Below are 17781 nucleotides of genomic sequence, written 5' to 3'. Positions count from 1 at the left end.
CATTTGCAGTGGCAAGAAGCCCTGGCATGCCCATTCACTCTCTCAGTTTTGCTTGAAAATTAATACATAAAAATTACAATAATAAATGTTATACCATTCTTAAATCTATCTAGATAGAAGTAAACTCCTCTGTACCAAAACCAGTCTGTTTTGTGTCTTACCTGTCACACATTCTTTTTCAGGCAATCGAGATTATGCCAAAGATGACCCTTTGGAGTTTAAGTCCCACCAGTGGTTTGGAGCCTCGGTGAGGTCAAAACAGGACAAAATTTTGGTAAGTCTTTTTGATATTTCCTTTCAGGTGAGTTAATCAGTTTATGTGGAGACACAGGAAGTCTAATACTTTCTAGGGGTATTCATTCATTCTAGTCGAGGGTACAGGTTATGATGAAATAAGATTGTTCTGATCAGAGACCACCTATCCAAGGATGCCATTTCTCTTCCCCTTCTAGGGCTAGGCTTCTGTTTCTTTCTACCCCCTTTCCTCATTTTTTTTTTCTACTTCACTTTGTAGTTCTCATCAGTTTATTTCTGGCAAGTTTCCTCCTCTCCCTTGTTTTCTCTTTCTCTTCCCTTCCCTTTCCTTCTCCCTGCTCTCTGTTTCTCTTCTCTTGAAACAGGCTTTAATTGTGTACTTAGGTTGGCCTTGAACTCATCATGATCTTCCTGCTTCTACCTTGCAAAGGCTAGGATAATAGACATGTATCGTCATGCCAAGCTGAAAACCCTGTCATCTCTTGGTTTATACACCTGCACTTTCTTGGTTTTTCTCCTATCTTGCTTGATGCTCCTTTGCAATCTCCTTTAATGGGTTTTTCTCCTGATTAGGTTCCAGATGTTGGGTGTCTTTGAATTCTGTTATGGGTTCCTTTGTTTCCTGTGATGATACTCTTTACTCAGAGGCTCCTCTTTTCTTTTCTGTCTGTGAATACATGTTATCATAATCCTCACATTTTTGCCTCTGGCTATTTGTTAGCTATCCCTAGATCTTTAAGGGTATGTTTCTTTATTTTAATAATATAATTTAATTATATATAAATGACCTATTAAGTAACACAACAAGAGGTTTCCAAAAGGGGAAACAAATAAGGCCTTAAGGCATGTTGGCTCTTTCTCTAATAGTTCTAATCCTATAGTAAGAAGAAGCCATAGATGTAAAAATGGTTATTTTCAAATCTAAAATATGCATGGATGACTATGACCAAGGGTCACTTATTTCAAAAGACTTCCTTATACTTGGAACCATAGTGAGTCCCTTCTAACTGTGCCAGGACATCATTAAATAAGTCCTGAGACCAGAAATATATTGTATAGCCCCTAACTGTACCTAGTGACTCTATAGTACCAATCTTTGGCCCTGGCTGCCTCCAGGACAGATGATATAAGGTATACTCTGGAAGGCTATTATGCACAATGTGGTATATTCACCATTATCAAAGTTAAATGTTGTGTATGTATTCCTGATAACTCCACTAATACCTCGTTTGTTTTATAAGCAATACAGAAACAGATTCAGGCCTTGTCAAACACTACTGTGCCATTCGGTGAATGGTTCTGGGAGAAAATCTCTGCCAGCTCGTTCTCAGATGGTCCTGAGACAATCCAACTCCGTCTACCTGGCTTCCCTCTCATGCTCCCCAAGACCTAGAAGTCCACAAGGACAACCCTGAAGGAAACCACATTGCTTTGTGCTCACTTCATTAACTCCTTACTTACATTCTTTCTCTCCAACATTGTATTGCAAGACTATCATCCTGCACTTCATCAATCCACTTTTGGGGTCCTTTAGAATAGTTCCTGTCTCTGGGAAGACTCTCTAGCTGCCAGATGTTTACACCCCCATTCAGCAGAAGCAGCTAAAGACTGACCAGTTGTTGTCCTCTTTCCCTTAATAGCAGTTAGAGTGTCTTCTCAACAGAGTGGGGAATGAAATGGACTAGGCAGTTAGGGTGACTGGGCCCTGAAAGCAAAAAAGCAGGAAAATTTGCACTTGCTACCGATCAGAGGAGGATCTGGATTTGTATCTCTTGCCTAGTTCTCTACACCTCTTTTTCCACAAGCAACCTGGGTCCCTCTTGGGAGTGAAGTTTTTACACAGTGATTAGTCAAGCTGAGACCCCAGAACATGACCAGCCTCTTCCTGAGACAGCCCCTAGTCCTAACCAATCAGCTGTCCCTCTGGTGCACCAGAACCAGAAGGCAAGGCTCACCACCATAAGGTTATAAATACCTTTGCAAGGGGAGGGCCCACTCTCTGAGCTGTCTGACCACATGGGAACTTCCAGCTGTTGGTGAGTTTTCCTTCGGTTGGGCCAGGGCTGAGCTGAGGGGAGAGCCCCCTAGCCCTTACTTTCCATGTGAGCTCTTTATCCTCTCCAGTTTCCCACAGGGTAGGAACTCTTTAAACTTTCTTTTCTCTCTTACCAGTTTTCCCAGGCCCACCATTTGGTATGCCTAGCCATGTGTGCCTCTTTCCTTGGCTCTGTACTTCCCTCAATAAATACAGTAATATAATAATTGAAAATATATCTAGGGGCATGAAAAGATGACTCAGTGTTAAGGCACTTGCCTGCAAAGCCTAATAAACCAGGTTCAGTTTCCCAATACCCACGTAAAGCCAGATGTACAAAGTGGCAAGTACATTTGGAGTTTGTTTGCAGTGGCTAAGATTGGCACACACATTCTCTCTTTCCTGCCTGTATCTCTCTACTTTCAAATAAATAAATAAATAACATATTTGAAATACTTATATATGTGTGTTTGTGTGTGTGTGTGTGTGTGTGTGTGTGTGTGTGTGTGTACGCATGCACTAGGGTCTCTTGCCACTGAAAATAAACACCAGATCCTTGTGCCACTCTTTGTGTCCAGCTTGAGAATTGAACCCAGGCTAGCAGACTTTGTAAGCAACTACCTTTAACTGCTGAACCATCTTCCATCCCCGCTTAAAGCTATACTTCTCAACTAACTCTCTTGCATTTCCATTTAGTTAATAGACTGTTCTAAATGAACGTATCCCAAGAGGGTCTTTTGTTACCCTTCATAAAAAAGAGGGGGAGAGGCAGATAAGAAGGAGAAGTGGAAGTCAACCAAAACTAAGTACGTGGAAAGAAAAAAAAAAAAAAACTACCTTCAAATTAAAACATCACTACTATGATAAGGCATATGGTAGGTTATTTCTTTCTTTATTTAGTTTTTGGTTTTTCGAGGGAGAGTCTCACTCTGTAGCCCAGGCTGACCTGGAATTCACTAGGCAGTAGTCTAAGGGTGGCCCGAACTCACAGTGATCCTCGTACCTCTGCCTCCCGAGTGCTGGGATTGAAAGGGTGCGCCACCACGCCCGGCTGATAGTTTGTTTTTTATTATCCCTTGGAAAATGAGTTTGTATTGTTAGTATAGATGATCTGAACTATTAATTTTTCAGAGAATTCTTATTTCATAGACTAAACCTTTGGTTTTAGGCCTGTGCTCCATTGTATCACTGGAGGACGGAGCTGAAGCAGGAGAGAGAGCCTGTTGGAACTTGCTTTCTTCAAGATGGGGCAAAGACTGTTGAGTATGCTCCCTGCAGGTCAAGTATGTATGCTTTTGACAAGACATGTCGGGCGGGGGGCTAGCGTGTCTTGTGTGTGAGAGAGAGAGAGACACTGTAGATGTTGTTAGCATGACGGAAGCAAGATGAAAATGATGCTATTTACGTGAAGAAGTTACAAATGTGAAGTCAACAGGTTTATTGTTTCTAAGAGCTCATGTTCATCTTCCATGATGACTCATGATTACTGTCTGATTTTAGAAGCCTCTAGTTTCAGTTTTAGTTGGTGGTAAGTTGCTCAAGTGATCTTCTCTTAGCAGAGATGTGGGCCTCTGGCATTGAAGATTCTAATTCACTAGGTCTAAATTAGATCTGAGAACCTGCACTTTTTTCTTTTCTTTTCTTTCTTTTTTTGTTTTTTTTTTTGAGGTAGGGTCTCATTCTAGCTCAGGCTGTCCTAGAATTCAATATGCAGTTTCAGGGTGGCCTCGAACTCATGGTGATCCTCGTACCTCTGCCTCCCGAGTACTGGGATTAAAGGTGTGCGCCACCACGCCCGGCACTGAGAACCTGCATGTTTAACAATTTCTATTACAAAGTTAATTTTGGTGTTTACCAGCATGACATTAGAAGTGAAAAGGGGGAGGGTGCTGAGGAGAATGCTCGGTAGATAAAGTGTTCACCACTCAAGCTGGAGTATCAGAATTTGATCCTCAGACCCCACATAAAAAGCTGGGAGCCATGGTAGGTTTCTGTAATCCCAGCATACTAAATGGTGATAGTGAGATGTGAGGGTAGATATAGGAGAATTTTCTGGAAGTTTGTGGCAAGAGCAACAGAACAAGAATCCAAGGGTGAACCCAAAAGTTATCCTCTGACCACCACATATATGGCGTGTGAATGTCCACACTCATTCACATGAGCGTGCACATACACACAAATAACAACAACAACAAAAAAGAAAAGTAAAAAGGTTGATATGGGAAGGTGAGTTTGAATTTGGGGGTCTGAGTCTGTATTTGCCAGCCCCCAATCAGCGTTTCTATAATGCGGTTCTTAATGAAGTTTCAAAGCCACCCATCTTTTGATAGTTCTGAGGATCCTTGTGCTTTTACTAATATTCTTTTTGAAGTTTCAAATGATGTTACTATTCAGGTGATTTTAAAATATTTATTTGTTTATTTACTTATTTATTTGAGAGAGGGAGAGTCAGATAGAGAGAATGGGTGTGCCTACTCAGATCTCTATTTGTATGAGTAAGACATCAGAGGCGCACCCAGCGCCATGGATGGAGGAGGTTAGCGGTTTCCTCCTCAGCCCTTAGCACCGTGTCTCACTACCTGTATGTTGGTAATTAGACCTGGTAGCGCCATCTTGGGTAGTGTGTAGGAAATGTAAGGACTAAATTTGTCTACTTAATATCGATATTTCAAAAGTGTTCCTATTTTTATAGCTATGAGGAAGGAACTAGCCCTGGTGTAGCAGAGGAATGCATAGCAATTACATGATAATCACCCCTCCTGCACATACCCACCGATCAACTTCAACTTCATTCCCAGTTGAGAAGTGCAACAACTGAGATTCAGACAGTTGAAGCAGTTTTGTTTTGCTTTCCATACACTATGTTACTGAATAGTCTGAGAATTTGAACCCAGGTGATTTCTTTTTTTTTTTTTTTTTCTTGCATGTTAAGCACTTTCTATCACTGAACTATATACCCTGAGCCTTTTAGGTCTATTACATTCCAGATGGACAATTTCTGTGAATTACTAACAATGGACCTTGTTTTCCATTTTAATTGTTTCTTTGTGTGTATAATGTGCATGAGTGTGTATATGAATGTTCATATGTGAGTGGACACACTACACCTGGAGGTCAAAGGACAACTTTGGATGTCTTCTTCAGAAATGCTGTCTGCTTCCTTTGAGAGTTCCTCATTGGCCTGGAGCTCACTGGTTAGGCTAGAGTAGCTGGCCAACAAGCCACTAGAATCTTCCTGTCTCAGCCTCCCCAGGTGTGGATTTACAGATACATGCTGACATGCCTGGTACTGGGAATTGAACTCAGGACTTAATGCTTTACTAACTGAGTGAGATACCTACCAGCCAAACTGGGTTTTGTTGTTGTTCCTTGAAACAGGATCTCATGTAGCTCAGGATGGCCTTGAACTCAATAGTAAACCAAGGATGACCTTGAATTCCTAATCCTTTTGCCTTCACCTCCTGAGTGCTGGGATTACAGGCCAGTTAATCAGTGCTAGGGATCCAACCCGAGGCTCTGTGCATACCAGGCAAGCACTCTGCCAATTAACTTACAGCCCCAGCTCATCAATTGCTTCCTTCAAATACAGTTTTCCTACAGAGACTACATCCTGCTTGTTTCATAATTGTAAGGATGCATGGACATTTCATGAAAAAGTGCCTTCTAATCTTAGGAAAAACACAGAGAGTGGCTTTAGGAAAGACAGAAACAGAGTGGATGCCTTTCTTCTCACAGGTCTGTTCTTTGTCAATCTCAACAGTTTGATCTTTGAAATACTGAGCTACCTTCAGGGTCAGAATAAGAGGGGCAGCTTACCCACAGGAAACACTCGGGAGAAAGGACTCGGAAGTCAAGGTTACAGCCTCCTGTTCTGCTGGCATCCAGTCTGTAGCCAAGGATAGCTCACTTAACTACTGAGGCCTTATTTCATCATCAGTAAACACTAATTCTGACTAAGCTGCCAGAGATATAATTTTAGCATTTATTCATGCTCCAGTAAATTGTACAACTCAATACTTGATTTTACATTGTGATTTCAGTTTTGTAAGGCTGCATTGCTAACTTCTGGGCAGCCTTGCTTGTCTTGGTCATAGAGGTTTTTGTGTGTGTGTGTGTGTGTGTGTGTGTGTGTGTGTGTGTGTGTGTGTGCCCGCACATGTGATGCAGGTTCGTCCTTGTTCATTTGTTTCTTTGGCTTTGGTTTGATTGGTTGATTTTATTTTATTTTTTAATATTTTATATTTATTCATTTATTTATTTGACAGAGAAAGAGGGGGAAAGAGAGAGAAAGAGAGACAGTGGGTGCACCAGTGCCTCTAGCCACTGCAGACGATGCATGTGCCTGCTTGTGCATCTGGCTAATGTGGGTCTTGGGGAATCGAACTTGGATCCTTTGACTTTGCAGGCTAGTACCTTAACTGCTAGGCCATCCCTGCAGCCCAATTTCTACTTTTTTCTTAACCAGAGAGTGATAATTAGGTTGCTGGTTGAGGTAGTGCAGTCTTTTAGTGCAGACATGCCCAGATTCAGGACCATACTGATACCTGGATGGTTGAGCACTGGCCAGTTGCTTAAATATCCTAAGCGTCAGTTTCCTCATTTGTACAAATAGTGTATAATAGTTACATTTCTCCTAGGATGGCTGTAAGAAGGGGAAAAGAAAATGCCATGTTAACTGCATACACATGGTTCTTGGCTCAGAATGGCACAGTAAATACTCGTAGATCTTATTGTCTTAATTACTGAGAGTCATGGTGGGAGAAGTAGTGGTTATGTGTAAAAATAAACATTAAAGACTTCACTGAAGTAAGCTGTGTTTAACATGAAAGCTTTGAAAGTTTCAGAAGCAACCAACTTAGTATGTACTTTTTAAGAGCATTTTAAGGATAATCACTTTGTTTTTGAGCTAGATGTTCTAGGGAAACAAAGAAAGCAGATAGTTGTACAGTGTGATAATCTGAACAGGATGCCCTTATAAATAACCTGAAATAGTTCTCTAGATGCAACTTGAATCAAGAAATTCATGCCTGACTTGAGGTTGGAGTATAATTCCTTGGTATGAGTCACTGGACCCTGGAAACTCCAGCCTACATTTTCCCTCTCTTTCTCTTGGTTAGAAAAATTTACATTGAAGTAGGATTACACTCTTGTGGCCATTTTCTTTTTAAAAAATTTTTTATTGTGTAATTTTGGGGCAGTTCCCAGATTTTAAAAATGGGTTGGGAAGTATTGTGGCATTATTTGGCAAAAAAACAAATATTCTTGGAAATTTGTCCTTATGACTTAAAAAATAGATGTTTTTGTTCCTATATTTGGGTGACCAATATGTATTGGTAGCTTTTTATATAGTTGCAACATTGGTGGCACAGATTCTTTGGTTAATGCAAGCTGGTGTTTTCCACTGATTGTAGCTATTCCTCAAAATAAAACAAGGAGATAATTCTAAAATTAATGCACGTCTCTATTCTGGGTTCAGTGTTGCTCATGATTAAAATTAATATATATTATTAGGTTAATTATTTAGTTCAGCAGAGTCCTTTTTTTTTTTTTTTTTTTACTGAGAATGCTGTAAAAGGAAGTAGCTGCAAAAGAGAAACTCTGCAGACTCTGCTCTGACTAGAAAGTACTTTTCAAAAGTCATGCTTACAGATGTTCTCTTCAGTTGGGCCTAAGGCTACAGGTGTGAGGAGAGGTGCTTATTTTTCTCTGTAATGATTTCTTATATTGTTTTGAGAGATTTTAAGTTATATATTTATTTTGCACAAGCTCAATGCTTGATGGATTGTGAAATAAGCTATAAGTTTGCTGCGGGTTGTGATTAAAAATAGTTTGAGCCAGGTGTGGTGCACACCCATAATTCCAGAAATGAGAAAGCAGTGGCAAGGAGGATCTTGAGTTTGATGCCAGCCTCAGTTAAATGGTGAGATTCTGTGTCAAAAATAAAAGGGGGAGGGGGATGGAGAGATGGTTCATTGTTTTAAGATGCTTGCCTGCAAAGCTTAACAACCTGGGTTCAGTTTGCCAGTACCCACATAAAGCTAGATGCACAAAGTGGCACATGCATCTGGAGTTTGTTTGCAGCAGCTAGAGGCCTTGTCATGCCCATTCTCATTCTCATGCTCTGCTTGCATATAAATAAATAAAACTATTTTAAAAGTAGGAACTAAACTTTTTTTGCATGTGTAAGTGTGGTTTGTGTACGTGTACTTATATGTGGGTAGATATATATGCATGTGTGTGTGTTCTTGTGTGTGTATGGATGAACATGCATGTGTGTGCACATGTGCAAGGCAGTGTATGATGTTGGGTTGAAGTTCCTTAACTCCGACTTGTTCTCCAACTTGTTTGATGAGAAAGTCTCTCGTGGAACCTGTAGTTTATCAACTGGGCTTGATTAGCTAGTTGGCAAGCCTCAGGGATTCTCCTATATCTGCCATAGGGATTCTCTAGGTCTCTGTCTCAAGTTTACAGGCATGTGTAACCACACTCAGCTTTTTGTGGGTTCTTGGGTCCTCATGCTTGCATAGGAAACAAATTTACTGTCTGAGCCATCTTCCCAGCTGGAAAGTCACATTTCTTCTCATCTTTCTGTTCCCTGGTGATGGGTCTCTCCATTGTCTCCCTGTTTTCATATAGGAGGAGATAAGATGACGCTGGTCCAACTATGCTAATGTTTTCAGTGTGATAGGAGTCAAATGAATGTCCACTTACAGAAATTTGTACATTATTTTTATGAATATAGTTATAATGGTTTTATCTCATGTTGTGTTTTGTGTTGCTTGTTTTGGGACTTGTGTATATTTCCAATTTTTTTTATTTTAGAAAATATTGATGCTGATGGACAGGGGTTTTGTCAAGGAGGATTCAGCATTGATTTTACTAAAGTAAGTTCTCATTTAAGACTGAATGGGATTCAGATCTTCTTAAATGACTCATGTGGTTAAATAGATACTGGCCATTACTTTAATGTCTTTGTAATTACTACTTGTTTAATAAAAATAGCTTTAAAGCAACTCATTCATTTGGACATTTTCTGCCTAATATCATTCTCTCCCTCATGTACATTGCATATTTAAAATAGAGAGACATCACAAAGAGAATGGAGCAAGTAGATAATCTCCTTAGGAAATGATAAATAATTATTGTGACTTGATATTTAAATTTTCCATTTATGTGAGTTTGTATAATATTAAAGTTTTTTTTGTTTAATTTTCAACTGAAACTGTGGCTGTGACATGAATTTTGCTACAGAATTCATTAAATTACAAAAAAAGCTGACAAACACACACACACACACACACACACACACACACACACACACACACATTTGCTATCTATTTTGTGCTGTAGGGGCCAAATGAAGCTGGGGCAATTTAATAATTATTGTGGAAAATCTCATGGGTTGGACATTAGTTTGACAAAAGTAAAATGCTCTTCAAAGTTGATTGTTTTTAATTTATATAAAATGAAAATGTATCTATATTTTATAATTCATTGAAATGCTCTTAAGTACTTTTGTTTATGTTTCAAACAATTTCTTTACTTTTTTCTGTGGTTAGTAAGCTTTTGAATAATAAGTTGAGAATATTAAGCTCAAAAAAAAAAATGTTGACTGATTGAAAGTGAAGCTTCCTAGGTGTGTTGCAGGAGCATGTACATGCAATCCCAATCCTCAGGAGGCTGAGACAGGGTTGTGAGTTTGAAGCCAGCCTGCGTACATAGAAAAATATTGCTATGTGAAATAAAACAGACAAAGCCACCAACAACAATGAAATGGAGCTTAGAGAGGGGGACTATGGCTTTTTTGGAAAATGCAAAAAAAAAAAAAAAAAGAAAGAAAGAAAAGAAAAACAACAAACAGGGACACTTTAAATTTATGAAAACAACAAACACTAAAATCATGTGATGATGAAGAGCTAACAAGGCATTTTCTATTTTAAAATATTTTGTATTTTTTTAAATAAAGATATTCTGTAGTAGATACTAATAACTATCAGCAGGTATTTTTACTGGATAATTCATTCAATTAACTCATGTCTATGTTACATTAGTTGTAATTCAAATTTTAAGGATATCTAAGAGAAATAAACCATAGTAGTAAATATAAGGTTACATGAAATGATATATTTTCAGACATGTGCCATCAAACAAAAAAAACATATTGTTCCTGTTCTCTATAGCTATTCCCATATACTGTTTCCCCAAAATATTCTAAAGTACAAGTCTTAATTAACTATTATTTAACTTATTTGCTTAATTAACTATTAAATTCTTTAAACATGTCTCTGAAAAGAAGGGTATCTTTTTAAGGTAGCTACCTGAGAAGGCTCTTTTTCATAGCAAGGGCAAAAGATTGTTGGATACTTGAAAAGGGAATATGTGCATTTAAAATTTTTTTAAAAATTCCTTTGCCTCCAGCAAGAAGAAATTTCCAAAACACTGTGCACAAACACAAAATATCTTCAATTAGACCCTTACAGGTTTTACAGATGTAAATTATGATGCTAGTCAAGTGTCATTTACAGAAATTTGTCTTGAACTTTGTTCCTCTACCTCTGAGACACTGAAAGTAGCTTTCCTTTTGCAGAAAATTTCTCAGAGATTAATAGAAAATTTGCCTTAAGTATTCACAAATCTAATATACAAGATTAATAAGTAAGCTCTTTCTTACTGTCACTTAATCATGTTTGTACTAGTTCATTCAAAACCTACCAGTGAAGATCTTCAGAAGAAAAATGTTTTTGTATGTTAAATGAAGGTATTGTAACTGTCCTTAAGTTTTTTAAGCAAGGCTTGTGCTTTGTTTGTTTCAATATGTATATAATTTAAATACAAATGAATGTTCTTTATGCTTATTGCATTGATTTGTGTCTCCCACATTTCTTGTTCCTAAGTATATATCCTTTTGTTCTTTGCTGAAATCTAGGCTGACCGAGTACTTCTTGGTGGTCCTGGTAGTTTTTATTGGCAAGGTAGGTTGATATTTTTAACTTAGTAAATACCTGGTTACTCATTTACCTGTAAATCATCTCAAAAATTTTTAACGAGGGAAATTTAAAATGCAATTTAGAGGCACAAGTACTGTTACACAATATATAGATATGTTAAAATGTGATATACAAACATGATACATATTAAATGTTACATACATTCCTGAGAGAAAATGAGCAATTTTTTTTATTGTCTGTGGCATGCATTTGATGTGCAGCCTCCAGAGGCCATGGCACAGGTGAATCAGTGTGTGGAGTCCACTGAGGGCAAACTGAAAGCTCAGGGTTCCCAGACTGTGTGAATGATTGCTAATGATTGTTTTGTTCCTTAATCATTGACCTCAAGAATGCTCTTTAGGTGGTTCAGGGTTGTTTTTTTTTTTTTTTTTTGTAGGGTCTTCCTATAGCCCAGGCTGACCTGGAAGTTACCATATGGTTTCAGGCTGACCTCAGATTTACAGTGATCCAATAGGAGATCTTGCTGAGCATACACATTTAATCCCAGCACTGGAGAGATAGAGGTAGAAGGACCACTGTGAGACCCTACTTCAAAACAAAACAAAATAACAGAGAATATCTTAAGTTTCTTTTTAAAATTATAGTTAAACTGGTATTGACAAAAAGATAAAACACTATCTCTGTTCTTTCTTGAAGGCTTCATTAAATTACTTTTGGACAAGTACATGAGATCAGGATTGCTGATAGTTTGAAGTAACTAAGTCCATTTTATGTTTCATTTACTGTTAGAGACACACGTTGTTTAGCTAGTATGCTACATGTTTATTTTCTACTAAAGAATGGGGTTGGACTGGAAAGGTGGTCCTGTGGTTAAGTGTACTTCCTGTGCAAACACGAGGACCTGGAGGAACCTGAAACCACTGGAGTCTGAATTTCTGGAATCCTTTTAAACAGCCAGGTGTGGCCATGTGCACTTGTTACCCCAGTCGTATAAGGGGAAGTAAGGACCAGGAAATTTCTATGGCTTGTGGGAAAAAAATGGACTCCCCCTGTCAGTAAGAGACTCAGGGTCAAATAAGAATGGGAAGAAGCCCAGTGGAGTGGGGCACTCCATTCTGCTTGGGCCACCTCAGGTGGGTACATGGGACATCACAGGGCACATAGTCATGCATATAGCAGACACACACACACACACACACACACACACACACACACACACACACACATATGTACACAAAGAGAATGGGGTTTTCAAAGTCAAAACATTGTTATCGGGCTGGAGAGATGGCTTAGCGGTTAAACGCTTGCCTGTGAAGCCTAAGGATCCTGGTTCGAGGCTCGGTTCCCCAGGTCCCACATTAGCCAGATGCATAAGAGGGCGCACGCGTCTGGAGTTCGTTTGCAGAGGCTGGAAGCCCTGGCGCGCCCATTCTCTCTCTCCCTCTATCTGTCTTTCTCTCTGTGTCTGTCGCTCTCAAAGAAATAAATAAATAAAATTTAAAAAAAAAACATTGTTATCCTCATCCAGATGTCTGTGTGTGTATGTGTGTACGTGTGTGCATGCGCATATGTTTATGCACATATGACTGCATATGTGTACACATGTGAGTGGAGGTCAGAGGACAACCTCAGGTGGTATTCTCAGAACAACTGTCACAGGGTGTCTCGTTGGCCTGGAGCTTACAAATCAGGCTGAACTGGCTGGCTAGCAAACCCCAGGGATCCTCCTGTTTCTGCCTTCCCACCTCTGGGTTTATAGGCATGCACTATCACCCTTGACACTTGTACATGGGTGCTAAAGATCAAAGTCAGATCCTCATGGACAGTCACTTTACCCACTGAGCTATCTATCTCTCCAGTGCCATGGTAGTTTAAATATTGTCATTGCTTGGAAACATTGGAAGTCTCAAGACTATATTGGTATGAAAGTCCTTTTAAGTTCTGAATATTACTCTTCTATTCTATTATGCTTTTCTGTACTTGGTTCTTTGTAGGAGGACATCTGCTTGCATTTGATTTTTAGAAAGAGAAGGGAAATAAATATTTGTTGAAGGGAAGAGGGATGGAAGAAAAGAGAAATAAGAATAAATTAAAAGTTGAAAGGGAGAACAAAGGAAGGGTTGAAGACAAGAAAAATCAGGTATCAAACACAGGGACCAGTATGACACATGTAACTGAAACAGAAAAAAATGAATTTCCATGAAATATATATGCACTGGAAAACAAAATTTGTTTATGGAAATTACAATTGAGTTTTTCTTTCTTCTTAAAACAAAATATCAGTCATAAGTGCATGAAAAAATAGTGGCTATTCCTTGTTAGGTATAAAACCTTTGATTGATGGCCTTGGGTTGTACAGCTCAGTGGTGGAATACTTGCCCTGTGAGTGAGGCTGTGGGTTGAATCTCCACCTCTGGGAGAAAAAAGATTCAAACCACTAACAAACATAGAGTTAGTTTTCTTTATTACTAAATATGTCTTATTTTGTCCACTGGAGGTGAGGGAAGTATGTATTTCTAGGAGGAGCCAGAATTGTGAAGGAAGGTAGATACAAGTCTTACTTAAGTATTGTTCTGTCTTTTCTTTCCGTCCCTTTTCTTTCTTTGCATTTCCTTTCCTTTCCTTTGAGACATGTTTGTCAAGAGTCTCAGGTTGTTCTCATTCTCCTCTCCTGCCTTAGATTCTCTAACACTAGAATTATACATGTATACCATGATGCCCATCTCAGTCTGCTATTTTAGAGACAGAGCTGTGGATGTGTTTAGATGAATTGTTCTTTTAATATTTGTAATGCCTTTATATGTTCTTATTTGTTATATATTAGGACAGATATCTATATTGTTTATGTAAGTGCTCTATAATGTCCAAAAGACTGAGTGAATTTGAAAAGAAGTCTTTATTTTAATAATACTTTATCTTTGGGCTGAGAGATGGCTTAGCACATTCAACACATTCTCGCTATCTGCTTCTTCCTCTCTCTCTTCAAAATAAATAAAATATTAAAAATAAATCTTTAATAAGATTCCGTGTTATGGACCTGTGCTACACTGGACAGTCCTTCTTGAGGTTGAGGCTTATTGTACACTAATATTCATAAATACTAATATATAATCAGACAGTGGTGCATATCAGTAATGCAGTTATTTAGAAGCTGAGACAGGAAGATTGAAAGATCAAGATCAGCCTGGGCTACATAGTGAGATCTTACCTCACAAACAACAAATGAAAAAAAAAAAAACAAAACAAAAACAGAAATATCAATGTCTAATATGTTTTGTTTGTGCAGGCAGCATTTGTTGTGTGCATCATAAAGTTTCCATTAGAAGGTTATTTATAAATATTGCATTAATGTTACAATATATGCTACTAACAAATAATATATTATTAGTAATAATGTATATACATATATTTTTAGGTCAGCTCATTTCTGATCAAGTTGCAGAAATTGTATCTAAATATGACCCAAGTGTTTACAGCATCAAGTACAATAACCAGCTGGCAACTCGGACTGCACAAGCAATTTTTGATGACAGTTATCTGGGTAGGTAAAACAGCTACAGGGTATTAGCCCAAGTATGTGCATACTGTTCTTTAAGTAGAACAGTCTTTTCTATGAGATTAAGATTGTTTTCAACACCAAAGGAGCAAACCATATCAAATGGGTATTGAATATTTGTGTTATGTTCCAGTTGAACAATTGAAATTGAAGTGATTATATAGCACTGATAATAGTAACAGTTAGTAATCTTTAAGATACCTTTCTGTGTCTAGGCAATTTCCAAGTGTTTCGTTTCTATTTTCTCACTTAATCCTCACACCATGTCTATGTTGGTGTGTGGAGGCATTGAGAAGTAAAGCCACTTGCCTAATGTCGCTCACTTTACAACTGCTGTTCTGAGTCCCAACCCAGACAAGCCTGACTACTGAAATTTTAGACATTGTCTTAAATGACTGTTTTGGCCTTGAAGATTTATCAGTATTTGTTTTCACTCTTTAATTTTTTGGTATTTATGGAAACAACTTGCTCATACACAAACCAGAAGTACAACTTGCTAACTGAGAAAAATCTGTTGTTTGCTGTTCCTTTTTAATGAATTGAAAATTTGTTCTGTTGTTAACAGATTCCTGTGTAAACTGCAAAGACAATCTTATGTTTATAACAGAGATGTACTTTTATTGAGTATTTAACTGACTTACTGCTTTTAACATTCACTTGTCATATGCATGTAAGTTTGTTGAAAATGTGTTGAAATTTTGCTTGGCAGATACACCACCATCATGGTGTCTCATTTTGATTTCACCTAGGTTACTCAGTGGCTGTTGGAGACTTCAATGGTGATGGCATAGATGGTATGTAAGAACTTGACCTGTATTTAATCCCTTTCTAAAAAATTTAAAGTAGGCATTTGAAACATGTGGCATTGAGAATTTTCATCAAGTCGTAACCATAGTTATGGGATATAAACAGATGGTGGAGGAATTAGTACCCTGAGCGGAGTCTAGACGGGGTCTTGTTCCATGTCCTCCTGGAGCTGACTGGCTGCAGAGGCCCAGGCGCTTTTTCCTCTGCCCCCTTCCAGCGTCCGTGGCGCTGCCGGTGATTTCCTTAGCTCTTTCCTTCTCCTTTCCAGCAAATTCTGCCCTCCTGGAGAGGCCCTTTTCTATCTCACTTTGGTACTTGCCTCTGAGCACAGCCTGGACGATGGCTAACCCTCCACCTTCCTTCAGAGCTCGGAGCAGCTGGCCGGGGCATTGCTGATGCTGATGGTGCTTCTGTGTCCCCGCCACGCGGCCTCTTCCACGTTGCTTTCAGTTGTGTTCATAGCGTCATGCAGCTGTCATTAGTTGGTAGATTATCTTCTGCTAGTGCATGACAAATCATTTGAGGGTTTATTTGCATGTGTCTGAGTCCCTAATGATGTCTTTGATAATTTATAAATTGTGTTCAAAAATATTTCATTTATTTACTTATTAGAAAGAGAGAGAGGCAGTAGAGAGAGGGAGGGGGTGTACCAGGACCTCCAGCAACTGCAAATGAACTTCAGATGCATGTGGATCTGGCTTACATGAGTTATGGAGAATCAAACCTGGGTCCTTAAACTTTGCAGGCAAGTGCCTTAACCACCAAGCCATCTCTCTAGCCCTATAAATTGTGTTTTTATAGTTATTGCTAGGGCTATTATACACTATCAATTTTTAAAATCTTGTATTATATTTTTTTCTGCTGAAATAATAAAACAACTCTCCCTAGCATAGCCACCTACTTCAGCATTTTCCAATGCTGTTTTAGAAATGAGTAATTCATGGTGATGCATACCTTTAATCCCAGTACTCAGGAAACAGAGGCAGGAGGATCACTATGAGTTCAAGCCTAACCTGGGACTACAGAGTGAATTCCAGGTCAACCTGGGCTAGAATGAGATACTACCTTGAAAAATTCCAGAAAATAAATAAAAACTAAAATAAAATAATTAAGGTTGTATTTTTTTTCTTCTCAGATTTTGTTTCAGGAGTACCAAGAGCAGCAAGGACATTGGGAATGGTAGGAAAGATAAAAGGCATTTTTAAACATCTGTGACTCAATTTTATTTTACTGTATACTATTGACTTGTTTCTCCCACACAGGTTTACATTTATGATGGGAAGAACATGTCCTCCTTATACAATTTTACTGGTGAGCAGGTATGCTTTGAAAATGTCACACAACCTCTATAAAAGCCACATATGTTTATTGGAGAGTATTAAGAAAGCAAAAGTATAAAAATCATTGCAATCTAACCAGATGATATGTTGAACTACTATTTTGCTATAATTCTTTCTCTTTTATGTGACTACATACATAAGCAAAAATTAGTTTACTCTATTGTAAATGTTGTAATTTTATTTCTTTCAGTCAACATTTTACTGTCAGTATTTTTGTTTTTCGAGGTAGGGTCTCACTCTAGCTCAGGCTGACCTGAAATATACTATGTACTCTCAGGGTGGCTTTGAACTCTCCGAGATCCTCCTACCTTTGCCTCCCAAATGTGGGGATTACAGGCATGAGCCATCACACCCAGCTCATTTTTAAGTTTTAAGACTTGTCTTGGCAGTGTCAAAATGGTTGAATGATTCTGTAATATTCAATGTTACAGACATAATAGGCTTTAAATATTTTACCTTTGTTTTGAGCACAGTATTTTGTTTAAGCAAAACTTTTTGTTGTCCATTATATTTGTTTATTTGGCTGGGTATTTTAGGAAACAAAAGATCAAATTGCCCATTCCCCAAACCACAGGAGCTTTCTTTTTCTTTGTTAAACTATCAAAATATTTTAGCCGGGTGTGGTGGCACATGCCTTTAATTGCAGCACTCGGGAGGCAGAAGTAGGAGGATTGCCATGAGTTCGAGGCCACCCTGAGACTCCATAGTGAATTCCGGGTCAGCCTGGGCTAGAGTGATAGAGTGAGACCCTACCTTGAAAAACCAAAAAAAAAAAAAAAAAAAAAACTATTAAAATATTTTAAAAGAGTGACTTGTGCCTTTTTATTGGATATAAAATGT

General features: G+C 38.4%; 1 protein-coding gene across 2 annotated transcripts in view; it reads left to right on the top strand.

Annotated features, from left to right (window-relative positions):
* Itgav (integrin subunit alpha V) overlaps nt 1-17781 on the top strand; it is a 98470-nt gene that overhangs the window by 41439 nt on the left and 39250 nt on the right. For both annotated transcript variants that reach the window (XM_045146685.1, XM_004660274.2), the window contains exons 3-10: nt 183-274; nt 3459-3573; nt 9113-9174; nt 11217-11262; nt 14654-14779; nt 15544-15588; nt 16737-16780; nt 16864-16920. In XM_045146685.1, coding sequence (XP_045002620.1) covers nt 183-274; nt 3459-3573; nt 9113-9174; nt 11217-11262; nt 14654-14779; nt 15544-15588; nt 16737-16780; nt 16864-16920 — 587 coding nt within the window. The remainder of the gene's footprint in view (nt 1-182; nt 275-3458; nt 3574-9112; nt 9175-11216; nt 11263-14653; nt 14780-15543; nt 15589-16736; nt 16781-16863; nt 16921-17781) is intronic.

Source organism: Jaculus jaculus, chromosome 4 (assembly GCF_020740685.1).
Source record: "Jaculus jaculus isolate mJacJac1 chromosome 4, mJacJac1.mat.Y.cur, whole genome shotgun sequence".
Classification (NCBI taxonomy): Eukaryota; Metazoa; Chordata; class Mammalia; order Rodentia; family Dipodidae; genus Jaculus; species Jaculus jaculus.
This window is presented reverse-complemented; position numbering and strand designations above follow the sequence as displayed.